The sequence below is a fragment of the Microtus ochrogaster genome, chromosome 1 (assembly GCF_000317375.1).
Source record: "Microtus ochrogaster isolate Prairie Vole_2 chromosome 1, MicOch1.0, whole genome shotgun sequence".
Classification (NCBI taxonomy): Eukaryota; Metazoa; Chordata; class Mammalia; order Rodentia; family Cricetidae; genus Microtus; species Microtus ochrogaster.
In genome coordinates, this window is record NC_022009.1 from 124,059,124 (window position 1) to 124,072,249 (window position 13,126).

General features: G+C 45.9%; 1 protein-coding gene across 5 annotated transcripts in view; it reads right to left on the minus strand.

The window, feature by feature from the left end:
- Tmem131l (transmembrane 131 like) overlaps positions 1 to 13,126 on the minus strand; it is a 119,343-nt gene that overhangs the window by 43,787 nt on the left and 62,430 nt on the right. For all 5 annotated transcript variants that reach the window (XM_026785766.1, XM_026785655.1, XM_026785703.1 and 2 more), the window contains exons 4-7: positions 5,628 to 5,696; positions 2,091 to 2,214; positions 988 to 1,104; positions 183 to 293 (exon numbers count right to left, since the gene is read on the minus strand). In XM_026785766.1, coding sequence (XP_026641567.1) covers positions 183 to 293; positions 988 to 1,104; positions 2,091 to 2,214; positions 5,628 to 5,696 — 421 coding nt within the window. The remainder of the gene's footprint in view (positions 1 to 182; positions 294 to 987; positions 1,105 to 2,090; positions 2,215 to 5,627; positions 5,697 to 13,126) is intronic.

Sequence of the window (13,126 nt, forward strand, 5' to 3'; positions counted from 1 at the left end):
GGGAGGGAGGGAGGGAGGGAGGGAGGGAGGGAAAGATTTCATTCATTGACACTTTGAATCTATCTATTACTTCCACATTTCAAGACTTTTAAAATAAAAAGAGTCAAACCCTGATTTGACCACATAAAACAGAACAGCTGTGCACACTCTGAGTTAGTTCTAAGTAGCTCTGTTAAAATGACCTGTGTCTGTGAAAGCTGGATGCTTTGGACCTGCGGAAGCAGAAAGTATGCGTTCGGCAGCTGCTCGGCAGACCCTTCTGTAGAGACTCCGCGAGTGCCTACTCCAGACACCTACAGGGAAGCAAGAGAAGCAGGCCTGTCAGTGTCAGAATGCCTGGTCTGCGCGCACCTGCTGACCAAACAGCTATCCTCCCCTACAGGAGAACTACATGCTCCTCGTGAGGCCAACCTCCTCACAGGGACACCTCTGAGACCAATGTGCTCAGTGGAATTATCACAAATAACCAAATCTCATGCTTGGATTCCTCAGTGCCCCATCTCCAGGACACCCCGGGTGTCATGCTTGAGTTAAGATCCCCGTTCTGGGAACACCAGCAACATGGCATTTCCACGCGCCCTTCCCACTCTCTCGACTGGAGTAGTGATGTGGATATGGAGCTTCCTGGAAACGGACTGCCTCGCGCATGATAGCATCTCCTGGCCAGAAATACTCCTGAGCAAGGGGAGGCAGGCCAAGGGCACCCCTCTGAGAGAAAAGAGCCTGCCAAGTTTTATTCTAGAAAACTGTATGGTAGATAGTGTTTGCTTCACCCTAACACACCTTGAAGACCCAGGGGCTGTCAGGCTTCAGGGGAGGTTCTGAGGCACACACCGCAGAAGGCTGGAAGTTAATAGACTTTGCATAACTCTAGGTTACAGTTTAATGGCATGAAACAGTAGGAAATCTCTCCAAGAGTCCCCTAAGAAAACAGGCAAGTTCTCTAAATCAACAGGCAAGTACGTGGCAAAAGGAAACGTTACTTACATGGTAGGAAAGGACTCCATGTGAAGAGGTATTAATAAATAAAGAGCTTTCGATGCTCCCTTCCTCAGTAGGTAAGAAAATAATCCTGAAGGAAGTTCTCCCCATCGCTGGGACGACCTGAAAGGAGAGGAGAACCTAGTCAGCCCTCTGGAGGAGCGCTCACAGACGTCCCTCCTGACTGCCCCTGAAGCAGTTCCCTGCCCATCAGTACCTATCAGCATCACCAAGCCCTGAGCCGCTCCAAACTGATCATCTCCAGCACTCCACGGGGAGACTGCCAACTCCTGGCAGACAACTGCCCAGGACTCTCACTCAGGACGAGTCGTGGGCCTCACCTTCCCACGCGCCTTCACACCCACATGTCCACCAGCTCAGCTAACACAGTTCTGTTTTTATTTAAGTACAAAGGACATTGTACACATATGTAGATTTATTATTAAATATGTTAACATATGAGTAAAACCCAGGGGAGAGTGTTTATCCACATAAAACAAACCGACTATGAAGCGAATGTGGAAGGGATTCTCTGTTCACATTTCCTTGGTCTCAGTAGTTTGTCAACATTGTAACACCCAGCAGATACAGTAACCAGCATTGTAACACCCAGCAGATACAGTCATCAACACTGTAACACCCAGCAGATACAGTAACCAACATTGTAATACCAAGAAGATACAATAATCAGCATTGTAACACCAAGCAGATACAGCAATCAAAATAAGGAAAAGCTTAGAAAGTTTATGGTCACTGGAAAACTACAGAGGACTACAGTCTGCAATTCTGCCGCGAGAGGAGTTAACTACATAAACCCTGCTGTTCACAAGGAGCCCTGGCTTCGTGAGGTCTGAGGGGGGAACGATAAAGCCAGCACTAGTTACTGAAGCCTCAGAATCCATGGCAATCTTAAAAGATCAATATTATAAACTTTTTCTAGCCATGCTAAATGTGTATACATTACTACAGCTTCTTTTAAACATGTTTCCCTATTAGGTACCCAGAACCACTGTAAGTATGAAAGAAAATGGGTGATAAATACACATAAAGCAAACAAACGGCTAGAGAATGGAGCACGAGCACCAGGAAAGGTGAAGATCAGCACTCACCCTGCAATGGACAGGCGGAACATGAAAGTGTCTAGCAGCTGTAAACACCGAGTTCACCACAACCTCGCTGTCCCTGCTGGGGTTGTATGCATAGAGAAGCTTCGCTGCAGGATGCCCCAGGGACCTGGTTGGGGAAACAGAAAGGTAAGAGAAGTGTGATTATCAGCATTACTCATACACACATGCATACACTTACATTGTTTAGGCTAAAGACTGAGCCCGGGATGCCATGCACACCACTGAGCCCGTGTATTTTTCAGGCCAAGAGCCTCCATCATATGTCCAGCTGTGTCTGGTGGCAGAAGATCAGCTGGCTGTTGACAGCTGACAGTCCCTCACAGAAGGAGGGGCTGGGAAAATAATTTTCACAATTGCATGTGGCCCTGGAGAGGGGCTGGAGTATGTAGGCTGTGGAGGGCTGAAGGAAAGAGACACCATCTACACAGCCATGGGTGTTACCATTCATAAGGACTTCCCAGTGCAGCTGTTTGGGGGCTACCCATGCTCTGTCAGTAACAACCCCCCCCCCCAGCCCATTCACGGTCTGTACGCAAGCCCAATAAATTATGGGTTCCCCTTTGGTGAAGTCAAGCTTTGGTTTGTCATTGGGACCTTAGTAGAATAGGTGTAGGCATTGTACAGTTCCCCTCCACAGGGAGAAAGTTCTCAGCACAGAACAATATTTATTTATTTATTTATTTATTTATTTATTTATTTATTTATTAATTATGTATACAATATTCTGTCTGCATGTATGCCTGCAGGCCAAAAGAGGGCACCAGACCCCATTACAGATGGTTGTAAGCCACCAAGTGGTTGCTGGGAATTGAACTCAGGACCTTTGGAAGAGCAGGCAATGCTCTTTAAATCTTGTTGGAAATAAAACATTTAATACATAACGGTTTAAAAAACGAACTAGAAAGAAAGAAAGAAAGAAAGAAAGAAAGAAAGAAAGAAAGAAAGAAAGAAAGAAAGAGCCTTTATTTTTATAAGACTAATGACAATCTACAGTCGCACTCCATTTCTTTCTGTGGTGTAAGGATTCAGCACATCTGGGTTATTAAGAGCTTGCATGTTTGTCTGTTTAAAAAAACAAACAAACCCTGGCATATACCAGCATAGCTAGGGTTCTCGTTCCAACCAAGGTATATTTAGATAAGAGACTTCATTCACCATGAAAGCTGCCCTGAGCACCAAGGAGTGAGCAGGGGCAAAGCCCAGCCCCCTGAGCTGAAGAAAGGCGCACAGCAGATTATCACTGAGATGAAATGGTGGCACACATCCAAGGAGTGGCAGGGGAATACTTCCCTCTCTCCCACGACTGATCAATGATGTCCAGAGATGGCAAAAGAACAATACAAAGAAACTGAACCAGTGTCCAAAACCTTAGAATAAGCTTACCTGACCACTGGTCAGCACAAAAATCCGCATCTCTCCTCCAAACGGCCTATTTTACTCTGCACTCAATATTGGTGTAAATATATTTTCATAATGAACTGTTTGGCAATAGATTTTCGTGACAGTTCAAAGAAGGGAGAAAGGGAAGAAGAGGGAGTTTTCATGGAACTCAGTACCGTGGGAAAACACTCAGGAGGCTGAGGAAGGGAAATGTCAAGTTCTCGGCCTGAGGTACAGAGGGAAATCCTGTCTCAAAACCAAAACAACAAACAAAAACCTGTACAGGCAGAAAGCTTTATACACAATCTGAAGACTTCCCGCCAACCTCCCAGTGATGATCTAGTGAAGGGGCTGTCACGCGCAGCACAGGAGGGGCCTCCAGCTGGGCCTGGGTCTTACTGACTCCTACCGTCTAGCACTGAATCCTCTAGCTCAATTAGAAGGCAGAGGAGCCTGCAAGTCAGTCTCCCAGCTACCCCAAACCACAGTTCTATTAGTATGGCCCCAAAATAAACCTACTCCAATTTAGGCAAAAATCATCGTATGTTATACTTGTCTTTCTGTAATTTTGTTGCAGGTTTTCCAATAGTAGAAGTGAGCCGTTCATCCTAGCAGGGTCATTAAGACTGAAGACAGCAAGCCCAGAGCACCCTGGGTTACTCTGACTTAAAAAGGGAAACATTCACTGGAGTAGCAATGATATGCCCACTGTTTCTCTATGTTCAATGTTTTGGACATTTTGTCCTGGCTTCCATGGCTACTTTTCTAAGTACTCATCTTAATGGAAGATTTTAATATATCTGATGTATATTTTAAATCATAAATATTTTAGAACCTTCACTTATAAGTAAGACACACACCAGTGTGATTAAAGTCTTGGTTCTTTCAGTGTTTAAATTTTATCTACTTGGTTTTTTTTTTTTTCATTTATATGGTGTGCACCTGAGTGAGTGCATACCAGAAGGCTGTGTATTTGGGGGAGGATATCCACAGAGTTCAGACAACAGTGTCAGATCTCCTGAGCTGGAGCTACAGGTGGGTGTGAAATGCCCAATATGGGTGCTGGGACTGAACCTGGGTCTCTGGCAAAGCAGCAGCACTCTTAACGGCTGAACTACCACTCTAGTCCCAAAAATAATTCAATTAAAAAAAACTTTTACTGCCAGGCACTGTGGTACATACCTTTAATTCTAGCATTTGAGAGGCAGAGGCAGGCAGATCTCTGAGTTCAAGGCCTGGTCTACAGAGCAAGTTCCAGGACAGCCAGGGCTACACAGAGAAACCCTGTTTGAAAAATCAGAAAAACAAAACAAAAACAAACATCCAAAACCTACTGAAAACATAAGGGTCACCTAATAAACCAGTCAGAGAACTGGGCTGAAATCTGTCTTCTGGCCATAAATGAGCACAAACTTCAATGGCTTTAAGTAAAAGGTCCCAACCAACCAACAAAGCTACTTAAACTCGGCATTTAAACTATCCCCACTGCTTTACACACTATTCACATAATGGAACACAAGCGTTCCGGTTTCCAAGAACACAGCCGTCTGCCTGAGATCTGCACTCACCCAGCAGGGGGACGGCAGTCAGCGTTCCTCCCAGGGGAGACAGAAGTCTCCTAACCACTGCCTATTTTTAGTCTACTTTTCAATATTCTATTTTTACATGTGTTAGAAGGGTATGAACTTCCTTTGGTAGTGACAACTGGAGGATAATCTATTAATTTAATATGGCAAAAGAATGATGAAAATGTACGAATGACTAGCACTTCCAGTCTTGGAACCAGCAGACTGCTAACCCTTAAAATCAGAGCCCAGGAAGACAAAGCAGTAACAAGATCCCGATGCTGCATCTGAAATTGAAACCATATCAGGACAAAGTATGCGGTCTGCCAGAGGTCAATATCAAAATAATAAGGGTAAATACTGGGCCAGGAAAGTAGCTGCTGGCTACTGTTCTACTCTAATAATAACGATAAATTAGCCAGGTGGGTGGAATAAGGAAAATATGTAATTTTTAAAATGTGTTAGAAATTAGAATGAAGTTTGGTCTTGAGACACACACATACATAACTAAAAATAAAGAAGATATGCTGAAGATAAGTACAAACACAATGAATTCTAATAAAAAGGTACTTACTGTATCCCAAAATCTAGAACCGACGGCTGGAAATGTAAGCCTTTCCCAGTGAACAGTTTCTCTGAGAAGCTGAAAGACGAGAAAAGAAGAGGTACTGATGCGATTTTCAAATCTGGATGTTGCAGCTGTTTACCTAGGCCATTGACTTTAAACTCAAGAGATATAATTTTACTCCCTTACAGATAGATTTGAACTAGAGTTACGAAAGATTTTGACGCTCTTAGTTTACAGTTCATATACCGTTTATCAAATGTATAGCTCTCATCAGCATGAGGACGACATAAATGGGGCCCCAGTTAAGGACTGCTAGGTTTCTTTCTACATGCAATCAGGTAACAGGCATCTCTTCATACACCCAGAATAAAGAAAAGCATTTATGTAAAGCAGGTTTAAAGAAACTTTGGTACCTAAATTTGTTAAGACTAAAGATCAGTAGGAAAAGGCCAGTGTGTCACAGCCAGGCCAACTCCTGAAGGCAGACATACTCTCCAGCCAGGTCTGGATTTTGTTTGCTTTTGTTTGTTTTGAGATGAAGACTCAACTCTGTAGCCCAGGCTAGGCAGGGAACTCACTATGTAGCCCAGGCTGGTCTCAATTCATGGAAATCTCTTCTCTTGGCTCCTGAGTGCTGGGATTATATATATGAGATCACATGAACTCATTTCAGCACTTGTTGCTCATTACTGCGATCTCATTTCCCTTAAAGGTCACAGGACTGGAGGGAGGCTCAGAAGTTAAGGGCATTTGCTGCTCTTACAGAGGACCCAGGTTCAGTTCCCAGCACCTAGAGTGTGACTCACAAGCATCCTTAACTCCAGTTCTAGGGATCTGACTGTCCTTTTGACTGACTCCTTAGGGCACCGGGCACACACATGCTATACATACATATATGCATACATACAAGCAAAACACTTACATACATAAAATAAATATTTTTAAAAGTGAGTGGTCATAGATCAATTTAATTCAGTAGAAAAACATACCAAACACATGTAAATAAAAAAATGACAAAGATATAACAAAGTATATAAACATCTAGATAGATGAATTAGATAGACAGACAGACAGACATAAGACAATTTGAAAGTTATATAACTCAGAGATGTTTAACTAGGGAAGCTCCTTAAGTGAGCATGCTTTATTTAGAGACTCAGAATAGCTTTCCATAACAGAATCTTGACATTTTTCCTCCCCTACCCCCACCCCACCCCCACCGAAAGTCCCCAGAAAGCCAGTCCAGCCTGTCATCTGGACTGTAAGTCTTCCACTAGTATGTTTTCTGACCTTTAGATCTTTCCTGAAAGAACAATCTGTCGAGGGGTCAGAGAACCGGCCCCACCGTCCTCACAATCCCAGTCTTCTGTCCTCTGATCCATCAAATGCCCTTCCTCTAATCCTCCCTCTGAGTCTATGTCCAACAGCAGCCGCACTAATAAAAGTGGCTGGTCTCATCTCCCCAACTCTCGTCGTTTCCACCCACTGGAGAATGGACATGGAAGAGGTAGCTGTGCAGTTCACTGGACTCCTCCAAACCCCCGAAGTCCAGCATTAATGCTCTGTCTTGCTTATAAAGACCATGAGCTGTCTCGGGAACAGCAGAGAACATCTCAGAGGTCCACCGTGGGTACCCACTCTCCAACAAGCTGGTCGGGGCTTGGCATTCCAGGAGAAACACAAGCAGCCTTGGAGAAGCTACAGAAACACTACATTAATAAAGAGCAACACCAAATAACTTCAACCCTTCTGTCCAGGGCACTGAGAAGGGAGCTGAGCATGAGGTTTGGTACATGGTTTCCAAGTAGACACGTGAAGCCTGGGGGATTTCATCAACTCACAAAGTCACAAAGGACGAAGAGTCAGAGCCAGCACCCTAACTCAGATCTGTGGCAGCTGGAATGGAGAACACTATCAATTCAGGCACCAACCAACCTGCAGGGAACCCACTAGGCCCAGCCTGTTGGATGACAGTCTGGGCTGCAGAGGTCTAATAAGCCTGGTTCCACACTCCTGGCCATTGCCTTCCTGTGCTGAGTGGGTCAGTAGCTTAATTTGTCAAAGCCTGCCTTGTTATCTAAAAGGTCAGTGGACAGCAGTATTTAGCTTACAGTTGTTCTGAAGACAGAATGAGGAGACAAGGCCTTTGCTTCAAGCCTGGACGTGGTTTATGTAATAACCGTGAGATCGTGTTACAAAGAGGATGACATTCATCACACCAAAACAGCAAGGAAGACAAACGGAAGGCAACTGGGCCGTGTCTGCGCTGCCTCTGGGCAGAAAGGTCCCGTGGAGTGGCAGTACTGTCTATGAATACAACAAATCAAACACAGACCTGGGCTGTCTCCCACATCACAGGTCTGCAAACCCACAGTCAGAAACTTCATGCACATAACAAAACCCAGGCAACGGTGTGGGAGCCTTGTCCACAGCCTGTGGATCGGCAGCACGGGGGAAACAACCAGGGCTCATGGCTTGGCATCTCCAGTGGGGAAGAGACTTGGAAGCCATGGTCTTGGCCTACAGGCTCCGGGAAGACAGAAAATGTTGGAACTGAACAAGAAGAGAGGACACCGGCCGGGACCTGCTGCAGAGCTGACCCCCGCTGGCTGATGGGGAAAGTTCCACACTTCTAGGAGTCGCAGAAATCCTTTGTGTTCATTATTGTGGTGCAAAAATTAAGGGGGAAGGTGGCTAGCTTTCCAACAGCTGGTAAGTAGCTAGTGGCCATAATTTAGTCACATGTGGACATCAAAACTTATCCTCAAATTATCAGTGCTAAGAACTTAACGCTATGTTTGAAATGCCAAAGTCATTTCCAAACCAACAAGTTCAGAGATAACTTCGAGGCTCTGGGAAATGAACCATGAGCCACCTTCTCGCCTCCATTCTTCCACCAGCCAGAATTAGCATCAGACATTTCACCCTTAATAAGACAAACCATTATCCAGGTATGGCAAATCTCACCTGGCCTCTGTTACTGCAGGAGAGTCCTATATGGCGTAAAGTAAACATATGCATCTTGTAAAAGCCAATTGTAAAGGCAGGCTGTGTGTTTTACACTCTTACTCTGTATCCAATACAGGAGGAGCTATTCTGCTTCCAGGACAGAGCTAGGGATGGACCATGCAGCAGGTGGCGATGCCCCCAAGAGCGGGCACTCTTACCTATGCACCCTTACCCCTCACACTCTTAGTCTTTACTGGAAGATGACGGTTGAGATTGAACCCAGAACCTTGTGCAGGCTAACAGCATTACCTTGCTTCTATAAGTCCTTACTTTAAGGAAGCCCACCTTCTGTGAAGCACAGAGCCTTTCAGCAGCTGGACACCGCTGGAAGGCATCCCACAGTTTTAAGGTCTATCTTTGTCAATATGACCCAAATCAAGGCATCCCACATTTAAAAAAAAAAAAAAAAAAAGACGTATCTGTCTAAATGATCCAAATTCCTCTGTCTTTCTCTTTTTCCTAAACTTTAGCAATATTTTTCTCTAGACACATAAAATTAAGCCAAATTAAACAAAACTAAATTTAAAATAAGCTTGAAAAGATGACTAGTCCAAGGGAAAAGACATTTGATCAGACATAAGACATCCTGAGCCGGATGCAGCTGTAACAGATTCCTATGGTACAGAACTCAGTTCCCTCTTGTGCAGAATGGTGGACTGTGCTGGATGCAGCTGACATTCTCAGAGCTATCTAAACACCTAGATTCCTTACTCCAATTTGATCTAGGTGCTGATGTCATATGCACCATTGAAAAACAACAGCTTAGACAAGGGCATAAATTAACCATAACCAGTTGTCCTGACTGCTCAAAGAGCTTGTCATCTCCCCCTTTCCAGAGTGGAGCCAGTGACCCCACCCCGGCAGCTCTAGAGCAGGTGCTCAGCCTAAGAAATATGTCCTCCTCGGGACATATCCAGAGTGTGGGAGTATGCTAACCAACAAACCACAAGGCTCTCCTACTGAGAATGAGAACCTTCTTGGGGGAAAAAAAAACAATGAAACAAACAAAAAAGGCAAGGTTTCTTTTCCCTTTTAACTGTGGTGGAATCCCGGACCCCATGTGTGCAGGCTGAGCTCAGGGAACAGGGCTGTGTGAAATGAACCCAGTCAGCAGCTAGGACACGGGATGGAGACCGTATCCAGAAGGCCGACTGTCAGCAGAGATGTAAAAATTGACAAGAGAGTGGAAGCTACCACAGCTGGACACGGGATGGAGACCGTATCCAGAAGGCCGACTGTCAGCAGAGATGTAAAAATTGAGAAGAGAGTGGAAGCCGGGAGAGAAAAGCAGGGGACGGCGAAGCAGAGGCAGCCCCCCCCCCCCGCCCTCGCGGTGGCTCACAAAACCAGCTCTGCTGTTGGACCACAGGGGTGCCGGCCAGGTCCACGGTGCTCTGCCTGCTCCAGCAGATGAAGCCCTCTATGCTTTCCTCCCTAAAGTTTCCCACTCTCTTGAGATGGAGGCACTGCTGCAGGAGATGGCCTGCTCTTTCCACTCAACAGAATGTGAGACTCGCAGTGACCACCCACGGAAGGAGAAGCAGGGATGGCACCTAACTGTTCTCCACACTCCTTAGGCATCTTTTCCATCAGTGGCGCTCAGAACCTTACCATCTACCGAGCTGGCTGCCCTTTAATAAACTGTTCCAACATCTAGACAGCAAGCAGGGTTTTTTTTTTTTTCAAAATTAAAAATTTTAGAACAGCTTAAAGCCAAGATAATGTCTTTGGCCAATGAGCAAGAACAGGAGGAGAACTAAACAAAGAAAGGGTCCATTACATCAAAGGGGGACAAATTACTCCATGAGAAACCAATGTTCATTGTCTACATTCTGGTGTCCAGAGAAGACACTTTACATTAAAGACAGACCTACTTACTAGACTGTTCTCATTGCTCCCAGCAACACACTATGGCAGTAACAGAAATGCTTCGAGACCTGTGGCCTCTGTGAGGGTAAGGAGCCCTGCATCATATCTTTGCATCCCTTCTTCTCAGTGGTGTGTACCCAACGAGATACCCATCCCCCGAGCAAGAAGCAGGTGCCTCTAGGACTTCGGTCCCTGTACTCAGAGGCGTTAGAGAACTTAGTACTTGCACAGTGTGCATTGTACCACAGCTCAATCCCTGCAGAGACAGAAAATGCCCAGTTGGGGCAGGCCTTACTGACTGCTAGTCACAGCTGAATGGTTAACTCAGAACAAGGCCTCCCTCAGGCTCTCAACACTGACAAGACGGGAAACTCACAGGATCCAAGAGCAAGGCCTTCCGAGGTGCCAGATGCTAGACCAGCCTTTATCTTATCACAGGTTATTGTAAGGACTCTGGTGGGAACTCGGCATCTGCTACACTTAGGATCAGAACCTCCAGAATGCCTTATGTCTTGGTCCACAGTGTGCTGCTTCTGAGTGCTGCTAGAATCTCTAAGTGAAGCCTAGTAGGAGGTGTTCGGTCATTTGGAATGTGTCCTTGAAGGCAGTATCTTCAAAGGATCAAGACCTGAAGTGAAGAGTTTGCTCTCTGTGTGTTCCCCACCAGGTCCAGCACCTCCACCACAGACATAAAAGCCATTATCCCACCCGGTCATTGGCAGGACCCTCTAAACCCACAAGCCAACAGAAAGTTATCTAAGTGTTCATTTCCTCAGGTAGCAGGAAGCCAACTAGTACCATGCCAACTTCATACATGAGGAGATGACTGGAGGACTTACACAACCTGCTCCAGCTGTGAACACACGGGACCGGGTGTCCCCTTCCTTGTTACCATGCAGCTCTCCGCTCTCCTGCTAACGGCACTAGCAATCTATAAGCCGCGGAGTCAAGGGCTGAGCTTCCTTAATCTCGCTGCTGGCTGCCACCTCTGGAGCAGCCCTCCCTGGGTTTCTAGGAAACTGTTTCTGCATGCCATCCTTCCTTGACAGCTGTACCATCTGTCTGTCCCCTCGTTCTCTGTGCATCTCTGCACAAGACTGTTTCTGAGGCTCTTCTTCCTGGTTCTCTCACTCTGACCAAGGGTTCCTGCCCACCTACTAGGTCTGCCATCTCTAAGGCATTTGTTATCTGGTACCTATTCAATATCTACCTGACCACATTTGTAGATTTCAAGTTCAGAAACTGAGCTCTTACCAGTTTTACTAGCTCCCCTTGTGGCTAGGATGCGGTCACATGATAAGATGTAACCAGGGCATCAGGCACTGGAGTGGCAAGGAAGGAGGGAGGGGGAGGGAACCAGGGCGGGGGAGGAAAGGAAGGAAGGAAGGAAGGAAGGAAGGAAGGAAGGAAGGAAGGAAGGAAGGAAGGAAGCCAGAGTTCATCCTGTAGGCAACCACAGCAACAATAGTGTAACTGTGTCAGTGGCAAGGGTGGCAGTATCCCTAGCAAATTTTTTTGGTGGTCATTCTAGCTGCCAAGATTCCCTGTTGCCAGTATCTTCAATAATTTTTTTTTTCTTTTTCGCTTAACTCAGCCAGCAGTAGTTTCAATAGTTTCTGTGGTTTAACTTATTCATTCCCCAAGCTTGTGTATGTGACCTAGACTCCTCAGAAGCTCCCGGCTTGACTCTCCACCTATACCAGAACCGCCTCTTGGAGAGACAGTTGGCAGCCCTCCAGGCGGAATCTAAGACAGCAGTTGGCTTGGTCTCTAAGATTCCCAGCTTGCTGAGCTGCTAGCCTTGTGCCCTGACTCCTGATGCCAGCTTTATCAGCACAGCAGGGGCTCTAAGGAGTCTCCAGGATGTCACACTTTCACACTACTGAGTTTCTTGTTCTCCATTCCCACTATCAGGACTTTATTTTCAAAAGCTCTGCATTTGCAATTCAAAAAACTTCAAAATAAGCCATTGCATTCACACATTAGTCACAACGCATTTTGCATGCTGCAAAGAACTCTTATGGCCACATGGGCTGTAAAAATCTGTCAAAGAACAGACCAGCAATTAAGTGCCTGTTTCCCTGGCTCCTGAGCCAGTTTCTCCTTTCTTCAGCATAGGTACAACTCCTTCGTGGTTCAAAGACCGACATCTTTCGCAGACCCCAGAGATAAGTCATACTACCGTCTAAAATAGTTAGAATGTGATTTCATAATATGCAAAATAAAAAATCCGTTTTGCCTTTTCTCCAGCTCTGGGACAGCAAGGTAGCACCAAACGTAATTTAGTCTTAGATGTCTACAGCGGTCATCTTAATTCACACAGAAACAAGGGTAGCAGGGAGACAAGCAACGACCCATGAACTAGAGTGGGCATGCTCATTTCCCACAGTGTCCCTATAAATGCTGGCATGGACAGTTCCTTGGAGGTGTGAAGTCCCCCAAAGACGAACGCATTAAGGACGTGGTCTGCAGCCTGTGGCTCCGCTGGGAAATGGCAGAACCTTAAGGGGCAGGTAAGGCCCAAAGGGATTCAGGAAAGTGGAGGCCTGGCCCTGAAGATGTTGAGATTCTGGCTCCTCCTCCTCCTCTGCAGAGCCTCCCTCCCTCCCTCCCTCCCTCCCTCCCTC